Here is a 16,318-nt window from a genome sequence, read left to right on the forward strand (position 1 = left end):
GTGAGGAGCAGAGCCAGTGCTGCGATGGAGAATCATGGAGGTCGTCTGTGCTGCCATGGAGCAGCGTTGGCACTGCCGGTGCTGCAATGGAGCATCGTCGGTGCCGCCGGTGTGGTTCTTCGTGTTGTGATGCAGCATAGCCAGGGGCGTCGAGGTGCTACAGAGAGACAAGGTCGGGGGGTTCTCATGGTTGTCTGGCAAGAGGAGAGGAAGACGGGTTGTAGAGCGTCGAACGGCCCTGTGCGCGAGATCAGACGACTCCCGAAGCGGATAATTTTCTGCAAACATCATCTGGATGATTTGTAGCAGTGGCCTTTTTAAGGATAGCGTTTGCCTTTTTCTTAATCGAGAATTGCGTAATAGAGTGGATCAAATCAATAAGCAATATAGATCGGTCTGGACTCCGAGTGGGAGTGCGGGTTCGAGTCCACAACCGCACGCAGTCGGTATCCTAGACAAATCAACGATTTCCCAACGCGTATGTACATATATATACTTCAGCACGTTGTATCTCCACCTCCCTGCCTAAACTCGTTACTTGCCTCCTGGCGATCCAACCTGCGTGCACGGGCACGGACGCCATGGCTGCTTCCGCCGGAAAGAAAGAAGCCGCCTGGCCTGCCACCATGGCGCGGTACGAGCGCCTGGAGAAGCTGGGAGCGGGCATCAACGGGGAAGTGTTCAAGGCGTGGGACACCCAGGACAATCTGATCGTCGCCGTCAAGCGGCTCAGCGGGAGCGGCGACGACGGCTTCATTATCTCCGGCCTACCGGAGGTCATGCGGGAGGCCATGTGCCTGGGCTCGTGCCGCGGCATCCCCTCGACCGTGCAGTACCGCGCAACCTGCGTTGCCGCATGCCAACGCGATTCCTTCATCGTGATGGACTACGTCGGGCGCCTCAACCTACGCGGCTACATGCAGCGCCGGGTCCGTCTTCGTCGGCCGTTCTCCGAGGACGAGGTGTGCCGGATCATGAAGCAGCTCGTGGAGGGGGTGAAGGCCGTGCACGGTGTGGGCGTCCTGCACCTCGACATCAAGCCGGAGAACGTGCTCCTCGACGACGGCACCGAGGACAGGAAGCAGAAGCCCAAGAAGGGGGCCGTGGAAGCCGATGTTGGCGGCGAGGTCAAGGACGACCGCATAGTCTACAAGATCGGCGGTTTCGGGATGTCCACGAAAGGGCGGGGAAAGAGGCAGCCGGAGGTGATTATTCTGACGCCGTACAGCGCGCCGGAGCTCCTGCTGCACTCGCGCGAGTACGACGATCGCGTGGACACGTGGGGGCTCGGATGCATAATGGCCGACCTCCTCTCGGGCACCGGCGCCTCCATGTTCGACGGCGAGTCGGACATAGAGATCATGGCTAAAGTGTTTGGCATCGTCGGCACGGAGGGGATCAAGGAGTGGTCTGGATACTCGGGGCTGGCGGCAGATCAGAAGTCGAAGCTGCCGGGGAAGGGGGGCGTCAGCCGTCTTCGGCACAAGTTTCCCAGTCGCAAGTTGTCGTCGGCCGGGTTCGAGGTGCTCAGCGGGCTGCTGGAGAGCAACCCGGAGAAGCGGCTTACCGCAGCGGAGGCGCTAAAGAAGCCTTGGTTCGGCAAACAACGACGTGGCTTTGCCGGTTTCTTCAAGTCGTGTGTGGGAGGAGTCTTACCGGAGACATAGAATTTACATGCTTTGTCTTTTAGCGTGTTCTCCTAAATGATTGTATATTTCAGAGATACCCTAGTGTATCATTGCTTAAGTGTTGCATTAAAGAGATGTTTCATTTAATTGGCTTAATATACCTATATCAGCATTGCAGCCTGGTTGTGGGCCTTGTGGCATGTGTTCATGTTTTTTCACACATACACATATGATTAATATTTGAATTTAAAATTTAGTGATTATGATGAAAAATTATCAAACCATAGAAAGGCATTATCATAAACAATATGTCGAAATATATTTTGGGCTACATGAATCAATCATGAACATACATTACTTCCGCCCAAACTTTACTCAAACGTGCGCAACCACGTGATCCCGGTTATTAGAACATTTTTGTAGTATGTAGCAAACGCAGGCTTGCCACTATGAGCAAATACTGGTGGTAGAACAGTTTATGTGCTTGTGATCTCATTCAAATTGAGAATATGACGACCCTCGACCTCAACATCAATTGTGTATGTGTCCTCTTCTACTCCCTCTGTTCCTAAATATAAGTCATTTTAGAGATTCCAATACAGACTGCATACGGAGCAAAATGAGTGAACATACACTCTAAAATATGTCTATATACATCCGTATGTAGTTCCTATTGAATCTCTAAAAAGGCTTATATTAGAAACCGAGGGAATAGTAAAGAATTCGAAAGGAGGGTAAAACCCTGGCTTTGACACCGATTGATGCACGCAGCCTACTGTCCAATTATTTTTTATATATGCACTGCCACTTTAGACCAACAATGTACTCCAAAGCATCTTTCCTAAGGTGTGTGCGACGTGATTCGTCCCCGTGGTGGATCGCCTCATGCACCCCTACGATTTTGCCTTCATTAAAGGGCAGTTCAGTCATGATGGGATCATGGTGCTTCTTGAGATTTTTCATGAGGTTAAGGTCAAACCCCAATGGGGCATTTCCTTAAGCTACATTTCTAGAAGGCCTATGACCACCTGGATTTGTCCTTTCTCCGCGTGGTACTCGATCGAAGGGGGTTCGATGATCGTTGGTTCTCCTGGATCATGACGATCATCGGGAGGGGTAGCACCATTGTTAATATTACGGAAATGATAAATCCCGAACATTCAGATTTTAAGCATGACAACCCAAACGTTTTTCATGGCAACTTTAATTCATACGAGGCTGGCAAACGTGGCAATTTTCTATCAAAAAAACAAAATGGAACAAAGTTTCCATGTTTCAACAACTAAAGTTGCCACCTCACATCAACTAAAATTGCCATCAAATAATGTTCGGGATGACATTTTTAAAATCCGAACGTTCGAGATTTATTGGGGTCCTAATATTAATGGGGACGTGGGACTCTGTTTTAGATCTTCATGCAGGGTGAGGCAGGGGGATTCCATCTCCCACATCCTCTTTAACCTTGTGGTTGACATCCTGGCAACTATCTTGAGAAGTCTAATATAGCCGGGCACATCTTTGGCCACCTCCAGTATGCGGACGGCACCATGATCATGGAAGAGGGATCAGAACTGGACATCATCAATCTTAAGTTCCTTCTCGTCTACTTTTGGAAATTTCGGTCCTCAAGATCAACTTTGATATGAGTGAGGTTGTGGTCTTGTGGTATATGTGTGAGGAACAATAGTGAATTGCAGACAACTTTAATAACAAGTGTGTCTGCTTTCTATATCACCTACCTGGGGATGCTGCTTTCTGACTCTCGGAGCTTGATTTGGGAGTTTGACCTGCTTACGGGGTGGGAGTCAATGCGAAGGCCGGGCCATGGTGATATGAGATGATAGGTTCATCTCATAGGGGAGCAAGACTGTGCTTATCGACTCCTGCATGTCTAGTCTCCCCATGTTTATGATGGTGTTATATATTCTACCGAGAGGCGTGCATGGCTCCATTGATCAAGATCTATCAGGCTTCTTCTGGCAGACAACCAATGGGCAACATAAATACCATAGGTGAAGTGGGCAAATATATGTTTCCGGAAGGACCAGGGCGGACGGTGCATTCTCGTATCCAGGCGCATGAATGTCACCCATATGTTGAGGTGGGAGTGGCATATCATGTGGGGTGGGTGGGGTGGGGTGGGGGGGCTCTAGTTGCAGCTCATGAAAGCAAAATATCTCCAAGGCATCCCGCTACTAGCCTATGATTGTAGGGAGGGATCCCAATTTTGGAAGTTGCTCTAGTCTCTAAGCACGAGATTTGCTTTGGTACTAGATTCTCCATAGGGAATGGAGAAGGAACCCTTATCTGGATTGACCTATGGCTTGGTCGGTTCATTCTGCATGTCGAGTTTCTAGCACTATTTGCGATATGCTAGGATCCAATGCTCTTAGTTGCCCTGGAAGCTAACGATGAAAACGGGAACATCTTATTCCGACGTACATTTGGCCCCAAGGAAACCATAACACGGATCAAGCTTTGGGCCTCCCTTTTCATAACCCTGTCGGGGTCCCCGGATGCGGTGCCCTGGCACCTGACGCCCTCGGGGATTTTCTCGGTCGGTTCGGCATATCGTGCAGTATGTCGTGCCCCGACCCTAGCGTGGACCACCTGCTTGTTGAAAGCACCACTCCAGCCGAAGATCGGAATCTTTGTATGGCAGCTCCTCCATGACCGCCTTCCTAAGGGGACTGAGGTCGCGAAGCGGCAGAGACCCGGCCATGGTGTATGCCCGTTTGTGTGGTTCCACAGCCCAAGACACACATTCTATTTTCCTGCTCCTGCCCACTTCCTGTGGTGCTTTGCTTGTGAGGCCCCGGGCCTGAGTGGCAGGCTCTAGACCTGGGCGAGTTCCTGGATGCACAAGCGAGCCTTACCGGTACGACAGGTGCCTCTTCTTGTTTGTATTCGCGGCGATGGCCTGAACCATATGGACTACGCGTAACAAGATGGTGATTAAAGCGGATCTTTCTACGGCGTGCTACTGACTTGGTGTTTAAAATCATGCTCTTCTTACAACATTGGCACCCGCTCTATAGACAGCGGGACTCGACCGGTTTGGCAGCATGATTGACGATCTTTTACTGGCGGCCCGCCAGCTTCGCCACCTAGCCGTTGGTTGTTGGCTCTACGGAGTTTGTACCCCGCCCCCCCCTACCTATTTAGGCATGTTTGGGCCATTGCTCAATCGACCTTATATATTTTTTCTTACACTGCATGAATGCTGTGTTTGCTTTAAAGTTGTTCTGGCCGTGCTAATAATACTCTACAGGTACGTGTGTTAATAGTCGGCCGCGATCGACCGATGTATTTCTGCAGGTGCAAGCGGTTATAGTTTAACAAAGTTATGCACCATCTACCAAGTTAATTAGCCTCATCCTTCATGATCAATGAAGCCGATCGATTTCCTCAAAAAAAAGCTGATCGATTAATCGAGCCCTTAGTTTGTCTAGTGCCGAGTATTCTGCCACGTGTGTTGTGTGTCCCTAGTCCGTACACAAGCAGCATTGCATCTTTTCGTCCGAATCAAGCACATTGAGAGGGACGTGCAACTGACCGACCTCCCGAATGTCTACTCGCCGCAACCTAATTTCGGATACGATCAACATTCGACAGAGAGATGTTATATATATATATATATAGTGGGGGTGCATCGCGAAACCCAGTAAGGAATTGATGTGAAACAAGAAAGACAATGAAGGAAATATGCCATAGAGGCAATAATAAAGTTATTATTTATTTCCTTATATCATGATAAATGTTTATTATTCATGCTAGAATTGTATTAACGGGAAACGTAATACATGTGTGAGTACATAGACAAACAGAGTGTCACTAGTATGCCTCTACTTGACTAGCTCATTGATCAAAGATGGTTATGTTTCCTAGCCATAGACAACATGAGTTGTCATTTGATTAACAGGGTCACATCATTAGGAGAATGATGTGATTGACTTGACCCATTCCGTTAGCTTAGCACTTGATCGTTTAGTATGTTGCTATTGCTTTCTTCATGACTTATACATGTTCCTATGACTATGAGATTATGCAACTCCCGTTTACCGGAGGAACACTTTGTGTGCTATCAAACGTCACAACGTAACTGGGTGATTATAAAGGTGCTCTACAGGTGTCTCCGAAGGTACTTGTTGAGTTGGCGTATTTCGAGATTAGGATTTGTCACTCCGATTGTCGGAGAGGTATCTCTGGGCCCTCTCGATAATGCACATCACTATAAGCCTTGCAAGCATTGTGATTAATGGGTTAGTTGCGAGATGATGTATTACGGAACGAGTAAAGAGACTTGCCGGTAACGAGATTGAACTAGGTATTGAGATACCGACGATCGAATCTCGGGCAAGTAACATACCGATGACAAAGGGAATAACGTATGTTGTTATGCGGTCTGACCGATAAAGATCTTCGTAGAATATGTGGGAGCCAATATGAGAATCCAGGTTCCGCTATTGGTTATTGACCGGAGACGTGTCTCGATCATGTCTACATAGTTCTCGAACCCGTAGGGTCCGCACGCTTAAAGTTTCGATGACGGTTATATTATGAGTTTATGAGTTTTGATGTACCGAAGGTAGTTCGGAGTTTCGGATGAGATCGGGGACATGACGAGGAGTCTCGAAATGGTCGAGATGTAAAGATCGATATATTGGACGACTATATTCGGACATCGGAAAGGTTCCGAGTGATTCGGGTATTTTTCGGAGTACCGGAGAGTTACGGGAATTCGCCGGGGAGTATATGAGCCTTATTGGGCTTTAGGGGAAAGAGAGAGGAGAGGCTGGGTGCCCCCCCAAGGCCTAGTCCGAATTGGACTAGGGGGAGGGGCTGTGCCCCCTCCTTCCTTCTCTTCTCTCTCCCCTTTCCTTGACTCCTACTCCTACTACTTGGAAGGGGGGGGGGATCCTACTCCCGGTGGGAGTAGGACTCTTCCTAGGGCGCGCCATAGAGAGGGCCGGCCCTCCCCCTCCTCCACTCCTTTATATACGGGGAGGGGGGCACCCTTTGGAGACACAATCATTGATCGTTTGATATTTTAGCCGTGTGCGGTGCCCCCCTCCACCATAGTCCACCTCGATAATACTGCAGCGGTGCTTAGACGAAGCCCTGCGTCGGTAGAACATCATCATCGTCACCACGCCGTCGTGCTGACGGAACTCTCCCTCAACACTCGGCTGGATCGGAGTTCGAGGGACGTCATCGGCTGAACGTGTGCTGAACTCGGAGGTGCCGTGCGTTCGGTACTTGATCGGTCGGATCGTGAAGACGTACGACTACATCAACCGCGTAGTGCTAGCGCTTCCGCTTTCGGTCTACGAGGGTACGTGGACAACACTCTCCCCTCTTGTTGCTATGCATCACCATGATCTTGCGTGTGCGTAGGAAATTTTTTAAAATTACTACGTTACCCAACAGTGGCATCCGAGCCAGGTTTTATGCGTAGATGTCATATGCACGAGTAGAACACAAGTGAGTTGTGGGCGATATAAGTCATACTGCTTACCAGCATGTCATACTTTGGTTCGGTAGTATTGTTGGATAAAGCGGCCCGGACCGACATTACGCGTACGCTTACGCGAGACTGGTTCAACCGACGTGCTTTGCACATAGGTGGCTGGCGGGTGTCAGTTTCTCCAACTTTAGTTGAACCGAGTGTGGCTACGCCCGGTCCTTGCGAAGGTTAAAACAGCACCAACTTGACAAACTATCGTTGTGGTTTTGATGCGTAGGTAAGAACGGTTCTTGCTAAGCCCGTAGCAGCCACGTAAAAATTGCAACAACAAAGTAGAGGACGTCTAACTTGTTTTTGCAGGGCATGTTGTGATGTGATATGGTCAAAGCATGATGCTAAATTTTATTGTATGAGATAATCATGTTTTATAACCGAGTTATCGGCAACTGGCAGGAGCCATATGGTTGTCGCTTTATTGTATGCAATGCAATCGCCCTGTAATGTTTTACTTTATCACTAAGCGGTAGCGATAGTCGTAGAAGCATAAGATTGGCGAGACGACAACGATGCTACGATGGAGATCAAGGTGTCGCGCCGGTGACGATGGTGATCATGACAGTGCTTCGGAGATGGAGATCACAAGCACAAGATGATGTTGGCCATACCATATCACTTATATTGATTGCATGTGATGTTTATCTTTTATGCATCTTATCTTGCTTTGATTGACGGTAGCATTATAAGATGATCTCTCACTAAATTTCAAGATAAAAGTGTTCTCCCTGAGTATGCACCGTTGCCAAAGTTCGTCGTGCCCAGACACCACGTGATGATCGGGTGTGATAAGCTCTACGTCCATCTACAACGGGTGCAAGCCAGTTTTGCACACGCAGAATACTCAGGTTAAACTTGACGAGCCTAGCATATGCAGATATGGCCGCGGAACACTGAGACCGAAAGGTCGAGCGTGAATCATATAGTAGATATGATCAACATAAGGATGTTCACCATTGAAAGCTACTCCATTTCACGTGATGATCGGTCATGGTTTAGTTGATATGGATCACGTGATCACTTAGAGGATTAGAGGGATGTCTATCTAAGTGTGAGTTCTTAAGTAATATGATTAAATTGAACTTAAATTTATCATGAACTTAGTCCTGATAGTATTTTGCAAATTATGTTGTAGATCAATAGCTCGCGTTGTTGCTTCCCTATCTTTATTTTGATATGTTCCTAGAGAAAAACTATGTTGAAAGATGTTAGTAGCAATGATGCGGATTGGATCCGTGATCTGAGGATTATCCTCATTGCTGCACAGAAGAATTATGTCCTAGATGCACCGCTAGGTGACAGACCTATTGCAGGAGCAAATGCAGACGTTATGAACGTTTGGCTAGCTCAATATCATGACTACTTGGTAGTTTAATGCACCATGCTTAACGGCTTAGAATCGGGACTTCAAAGACGTTTTGAACGTCATGGACCATATGAGATGTTCCAGGAGTTGAAGTTAATATTTCAAGCAAGTACCCGAGTTGAGAGATATGAAGTCTCCAACAAGTTCTATAGCTAAAAGATGGAGGAGAATAGCTCAAGCAGTGAGCATGTGCTCAGATTGTCTGGGTACTACAATCGCTTGAATCAAGTGGGAGTTAATCTTCCAGATAAAATAGTGATTGACAGAATTCTCTAGTTACCATCACCAAGTTAGTAGAACTTCGTGATGAACTATAGTATGCAAGGGATGACGAAAACAATTCCCAAGCTCTTCGCAATGCTAAAATCGGCGAAGGTAGAAATCAAGAAAAACATCAAGTGTTGATGGTTGACAAGACCACTAGTTTCAAGAAAAGGGGCAAAGGGAAGAAGGGGAACTTCAAGAAGAATGGCAAGCAAGTTGCTGCTCAAGTGAAGAAGCCCAAGTCTGGACCTAAGCCTAAGACTAAGTGCTTCTGCTGCAAAGGAACTGGTCACTGGAAGCGGAACTACCCCAAGTATTTGGCGGATAAGAAGGATGGCAAAGTGAACAAAGGTATATTGGATATACAGATTATTGATCTGTATTTTACTAGTGTTCGTAGCAACCCTCGGTATTTGATACTGGTTCAGTTGCTAAGAGTAGTAACTCGAAACGGGAGTTGCAGAATGAACAGAAACTAGTTAAGGGTGAAGTGACGATGTGTGTTGGAAGTAGTTCCAAGATTGATATGATCATCATCGCACACTGCCTATACTTTCGGGATTAGTGTTGAACCTAAATAAGTGTTATTTGGTGTTTGCGTTGAGCATGCATATGATTTGATCATGTTTATTGCAATACAGTTATTCATTTAAGTTATAGAATAATTGTTCTGTTTACACGAATAAAACCTTATATGGTTACACACCCAATGAAAATGGTTCGTTGGATCTCGATCATAGTGATACACATATTCATAATATTGAAGCCAAAAGATGCAAAGTTAATAATGATAGTGCAACTTATTTGTGGCATTGCCGTTTAGGTCATATTGGTGTAAAGCGCATGAAGAAACTCCATGCTGATGGGATTTTGGAATCACTTGATTACAAATCACTTGATGCTTGCGAACCATGCCTCTTGGGCAAGATGACTAGAAAGCCGTTCTCCGGAACAATGGAGCGAGCAACAGATTTGTCGGAAATCATACATACTGATGTATGTGGTCCGATGAATATTGAGGCTCGCGGCAGGTATCGTTATTTTCAGACCTTCACAGATGATTTGAGCAGATATGGGTATATCTACTTGATGAAACATAAATTCTGAAACATTTGAAAAGTTCTTATAATTTCAGAGTGAAGTAGAAAATCATCGTAACAAGAAAATAAAGTTTCTACGATCTGATCGTGGAGGAGAATATTTGAGTTACGAGTTTGGTCTTCATTTGAAACAATGCGGAATAGTTTCTCAACTCACGCCACCTGGAACACCACAGCGTAATGGTGTGTCCGGACATCATAACCGTACTTTATTAGATATGGTGCGATCTATGATGTTTCTTACCAATATACCACTATCGTTTTGGGGTTATGCATTAGAGACAGCTGCATTCACATTAAAAAGGGCACCATCTAAATCCGTTGAGATGACACCTTATGAACTGTGGTTTGGCAACAAACCAAAGTTGTCGTTTCTTAAAGTTTGGGGTTGCGATGCTTATGTGAAAAAGTTTCAACATGATAAGCATGAACTCAAATCGGAGAAATGCATCTTCAAGGGATACCCAAAAGTTACTGTTGGGTACACCTTCTATCACAGATCCGAACTCAAGATATTCGTTGCTAAGAATGTATCCTTTCTAGAGAAGGAGTTTCTCTCGAAAGAAGTGAGTGGGAGGAAAGTAGAACTTGATGAGGTAACTGTACCTGCTCCCTTATTGGAAAGTAGTTCATCACAGAAATCTGTTCCTGTGACTCCTACACCAATTAGTGAGGAAGCTAATGATGATCATGTAACTTCAGATCAAGTTACTACCGAACCTCGTAGGTCAACCAGAGTGAGATCCGCACCAGAGTGGTACGGTAATCCTATTCTGGAGGTCATGTTACTTGACCATGACGAACCTACGAACTATGAGGAAGCGATGATGAGCCCAGATTCCGCGAAATGGTTTGAGGCCATGAAATCTGAGATGGGATCCATGTATGAGAACAAAGTATGGACTTTGATTGACTTCCCCAAATGATCGGCGAGCCATTGAGATTAAATGGATCTTCAAGAGGAAGACGGACGCTGATAGTAGTGTTACTATCTACAAAGCTAGAACTGTCGCAAAAGGTTTTCGACAAGTTCAAGGTGTTGACTATGATGAGAGTTTCTCACTCGTATCTATGCTTAAGTCTGTCCGAATCATGTTAGCAATTGCCGCATTTTATGAAATCTGGCAAATGGATATACAAAACTGCATTCCTTAATGGATTTATTAAAGAAGAGTTGTATATGATGCAACCAGAAGGTTTTGTCGATCCTAAAGGTGTTAACAAAATGTGCAAGCTCCAGCGATCCATCTATGGACTGGTGCAAGCATCTTAGAGTTGGAATATACGCTTTGATGAGTTGATCAAAGCATATAGTTTTATACAGACTTGCGGTGAAGCCTGTATTTACAAGAAAGTGAGTGGGAGCACTACAACATTTTTGATAAGTATATGTGAATGACATATTGTTGATCGGAAATAATTTAGAATTATTCTGCAATGCATAAAGGAGTGTTTGAAAGGAGTTTTTCAAAGAAAGACCTCGGTGAAGCTGCTTACATATTGAGCATCAAGATCTATAGAGATAGATCAAGACGCTTGATAAGTTTTTTCAATGAGTGCATACCTTGACAAGATTTTGAAGTAGTTCAAAATGGAATAGTCAAAGAAAGAGTTCTTGCCTGTGTTACAAGGTGTGAAATTGAGTAAGACTCAAAGCCCGACCACGGCAGAAGATAGAAAGAGAATGAAAGTCATTCCCTATGCCTCAGCCATAGGTTCTACAAAGTATGCCATGCTGTGTACCAGATCTATTGTATACCCTACCACTGAGTTTGGCAAGGGAGTACAATAGTGATTTAGGAGTAGATCACTGGACAGCGGTCAAAATTATCCTTAGTGGAATAAGGATATGTTTCTCGATTATGGAGGTGACAAAATGTTCATCGTAAAGGGTTACGTCGATGCAAGTTTTTGACACTGATCCAGATGACTCTAAATCTCAATCTGGATACATATTGAAAGTGGGATCTATTAGCTAGAGTAGCTCCGTGCAGAGCATTGTTGACATAGAATTTGCAAAATACTTACAGATCTGAATGTGACAGGCCCGTTGACTAATATTATCTCACAAGCAAAACATGATCACACCTTAGTACTCTTTGGGTGTTAATCACATAGCGATGTGAACTAGATTATTGACTCTAGTAAACCCTTTGGGTGTTGGTCACATGACGACGTGAACTATGGATGTTAATCACATGGTGATGTGAACTATTGGTGTTAAATCACATGGCGATGCGAACTAGATTATTGACTCTAGTGCAAGTGGGAGACTGAAGGAAATATGCCCTAGAGGCAATAATAAAGTTATTATTTATTTCCTTATATCATGATAAATGTTTATTATTCATGCTAGAATTGTATTAACCGGAAACGTAATACATGTGTGAGTACATAGACAAACAGAGTGTCACTAGTATGCCTCTACTTGACTAGCTCATTGATCAAAGATGGTTATGTTTCCTAGCCATAGACATGAGTTGTCATTTGATTAACGGGGTCACATCATTAGGAGAATGATGTGATTGACTTGACCCATTCCGTTAGCTTAGCACTTGATCGTTTAGTATGTTGCTATTGCTTTCTTCATGACTTATACATGTTCCTATGACTATGAGATTATGCAACTCCCGTTTACCGGAGGAACACTTTGTGTGCTACCAAACGTCACAACGTAACTGGATGATTATAAAGGTGCTCTACAGGTGTCTCCGAAGGTACTTGTTGGGTTGGCATATTTCGATATTAGGATTTGTCACTCAGATTGTCGGAGAGGTATCTCTGGGCCCTCTCGGTAATGCACATCACTATAAGCCTTGCAAGCATTGTGACTAATGGGTTAGTTGCGAGATGATGTATTACGGAACGAGTAAAGAGACTTGCCGGTAACGAGATTGAACTAGGTATAGAGATACCGACGATCGAATCTCGGGCAAGTAACATACCGATGACAAAGGGAACAACATATGTTATTATGCGGTCTGACCGATAATGATCTTTGTAGAATATGTGGGAGCCAATATGAGCATCCAGGTTCCGCTATTGGTTATTGACCAAAAACGTGTCTCGGTCATGTCTACATAGTTCTCGAACCCGTAGGGTCCGCACGCTTAAAGTTTCGATGATGGTTATATTATGAGTTTATGAGTTTTGATGTACTGAAGGTAGTTCGGAGTTCCGGATGAGATCGGGGACATGACGAGGAGTCTCGAAATGGTCGAGACATAAAGATCGATATATTGGACGACTATATTCGGACATTGGAAAGGTTCCGAGTGATTCGAGTATTTTTCGGAGTACCGGAGAGTTACGGGAATTCGCCGGGGCGTATATGGGCCTTATTGGGCTTTAGGGGAAGGAGAGAGGAGAGGCTGGGTGCCCCCAAGGCCTAGTCCGAATTGGACTAGGGTGAGGGGCTGCGCCCCCTCCTTCCTTCTCTTCTCTCTCCCCTTTCCTTGACTCCTACTCCTACTACTTGGAAGGGGGGAATCCTACTCCCGGTGGGAGTAGGACTCTTTCTAGGGCGCGCCATAAAGAGGGCCGGCCCTCCCCCTCCTCCACTCCTTTATATACGGGGAGGGGGGCACCCTTTGGAGACACAACAATTGATCGTTTATTCTTTTAGCCGTGTGCGGTCCCCCCCTCCACCATAGTCCACCTCGATAATACTGTAGCGGTGCTTAGGCGAAACCCTGTGTCGGTAGAACATTATCATCGTCACCACGCCGTCGTGCTGACGAAACTCTCCCTCAACACTCGGCTGGATCGGAGTTCGAGGGACGTCATCGGGCTAAACGTGTGCTGAACTCGGAGGTGCCGTGCGTTCGGTACTTGATCGGTCGAATCATGAAGACGTACGACTACATCAACCGCGTAGTGCTAACGCTTCCGCTTTCGGTCTACGAGGGTACGTGGACAACACTCTCCCCTCTCGTTGCTATGCATCACCATGATCTTGCGTGTGCGTAGGAATTTTTTTGAAATTACTACGTTACCCAACAGACAAATGAATCTCTGTCCCTTTCATTGATGATCTCTGTACATTATATATCCCTGAAGGGACGCGAACGAATGGACATATCCATTCGGGAGGAAGCGAGGAGAGACGCAACGGTTAGGAAAAGGATAACCGCCTGTCGGTTTACAAGGTGGAGATTATCCATAATTAACAATATCTGATTAATTCATAACACTCCGCCTAATCTTCGCCTTGATTATGTAGAGTCATCATCTTGAAAAGTGCTCCTCCAAAAACCCCGTGGGGAAAATATGAGGAGATATACATAATATGCCATGAAAAACTTCTTACAAAAACCCCGTGGAAAAATAAGGAGAAACCGACATATCTTACTATTTGTATTACCATTGCCTCATTAAAAACCTTTCATGAGAAACCATTTAGGAAAAACTCATAAAGAAAAAGAGTGCAATACAAAAGATCCGAAGATCTCGAACAGGTTATCGTTCAGGAGTGCACTCCCCCCGAACCTTCTAAATAATAAAGTCACCTCATACCAATTCCATTAACTTATTTCTAGAATGAAGAACTTGGTAAACACTTTGTGAATAAATCGCCAAAATTATCGCATGACTTCATTTTCAAAATATTTATCTCCCACCTTTTTTCAACTCATGGGGAGTAAAATACTTCTAGAGCCATACACATTCTAGTGTTTCTCTTTATAACCTGTCTGCATCTGCATAATACAAACAAAACATTATCTTCATAGATAATTGTGGGTGGTTCCTACCAACCAATCCCACTTGAACTTTCAACAAAGTTCATCATTCCGTGAAGTCACATACATTCATGTGATGCTTCATACAAATCATGATTTTAGAATGACTAGTGGATGCAGTCACTAAAATATGTCTTCTCAACTTCCCAGAGAAGGTCACACCTTCATTCGAGGAGACAAAAACCAGTCTGTGATCTAGGTTTATGGGGATCTAATATATACCCAACATCAAATATATATATCCAACCATGGTCATATCTTGATTTTTTTATAGTGTCTAGAAGATATCTAAAAATATTCTTCACACTAACCAAACGCCTTTTAATCAGTGATGCATTATATCTAGCTAATAAATTTACTACTAATGAAATACCAGGCCTGGTGCAGTTTGCTAGGTACACTTGTGCTCTCATTGCACCGCGATATGAAAACTCAAGTCCAAATATCTCTTCATCACTGCCATTAGGCCTTAATGGGTCCATATCTCTAGTAATCCAGAGGTCTCAAAACCATAGTTCTTTAATGGATATGACTTATCCGGGTTGAACTTTCAATAATCTTTTGGATACATGTAGACTGATAAATAACTATTCCCGGAGGAATACGCTCAAGTTCCAAACTCAAGCAAAGTTTGGTCTCAACCAAATCTTGCATCTTACACTCCATCTTAAGATGATATGATTGTATCATGTATCTCTTGTGTAGCTCCAATGATACTCAGATCATGAACATACACAGAAAATGTATAAAATCCCTCTTTGGATTTCTTGATGAACATACATGAACAATCATCAATGTTTGAGTAACCTTCTAATAAAGGAACTCACTCAGTCGGTTCTACCACATCACTGCCGACTACTTCATGTCATAATGACTTCTGAAGCTTTACGCAACACATGTTGCGATTAAACTCGGAATATTCGCTCCCTCAGGAACTATCATAGAGATATCCGAATCAAATGACTCATACAACTATGCAATCATGGCATCCATCAGTTGGATATACAAATTCATTGTTCACTGCCAAAGATATAAAATATCGAAAAGTTATCCCACTCATAGGAGAATATGTTTCATCATAAATGAGGACGGGTCTCTGTGTGAATCCATGTGCTACAAGCCTTGCTTCATGTCTCACCACCTCATTGTTTTCATTCCTCTCATGAACAAAAACTCATTATGACCCCCTAGGGAACACATTTAGAGGAGTGGGTACTACTAATCAGGTCAATACCCCTCTTCTTGAGAGCGAGCACGTCCTCAATTGCTGCCTTCCTTTGGATCAACTAGAGCGTTTTAGACACTCAGCCATGCATGGACTTAGATTCTAGATCCAATCCAAGGTCTTTTGCAATTCATGAGGATAAATAAATGTCGACATAATATAGTATTTATTATATGATTCTCCCGAATCCATATCCATAGTGGAGATTCATCATTACCTTTTGACTCTTTGTGATTTCCCACAACAGTTGAGTCAAGGTCTTCCGATGTCCCAGCACAAAAAATTGTGTGCACACTCGTGTTGGGTCCTGGATGTGTCCTAACATCCTTCAGGTGTCCTTCAACCCTTGGTTGAATATCAACATGATGTTGACATGCATTTACTGTTTGAGAATTCCTCATTCCCCTTAGACGCTTCCATGAAGCCTTGTCCTGTTGTGTCCAGATTCCTCCCCCTCGTCGGTGGCCGAGTGGAC

At 44.7% G+C, this 16,318-nt stretch overlaps 1 protein-coding gene across 1 annotated transcript; it reads left to right on the top strand.

Moving 5' to 3' along the window:
• Positions 1–516: 516 nt before the first annotated feature.
• Positions 517–1,805, top strand: LOC123168604 (putative cyclin-dependent kinase F-2). Its single transcript, XM_044586490.1, has one exon. The coding sequence runs from the start codon at positions 582–584 to the stop codon at positions 1,665–1,667; it is 1,086 nt and encodes a 361-aa protein (XP_044442425.1). The 5' UTR covers positions 517–581; the 3' UTR covers positions 1,668–1,805.
• The last annotated feature ends 14,513 nt before the right edge of the window (positions 1,806–16,318 follow it).

The sequence above is a fragment of the Triticum aestivum genome, chromosome 7D, assembly GCF_018294505.1.
Source record: "Triticum aestivum cultivar Chinese Spring chromosome 7D, IWGSC CS RefSeq v2.1, whole genome shotgun sequence".
Classification (NCBI taxonomy): Eukaryota; Viridiplantae; Streptophyta; class Magnoliopsida; order Poales; family Poaceae; genus Triticum; species Triticum aestivum.

Coding starts and splice junctions, on each gene's coding strand:
- LOC123168604 (XM_044586490.1), top strand. CDS start 582: ATGGCTGCTTCCGCCGGAAAGAAAGAAGCCGCCTGGCCTGCCACCATG.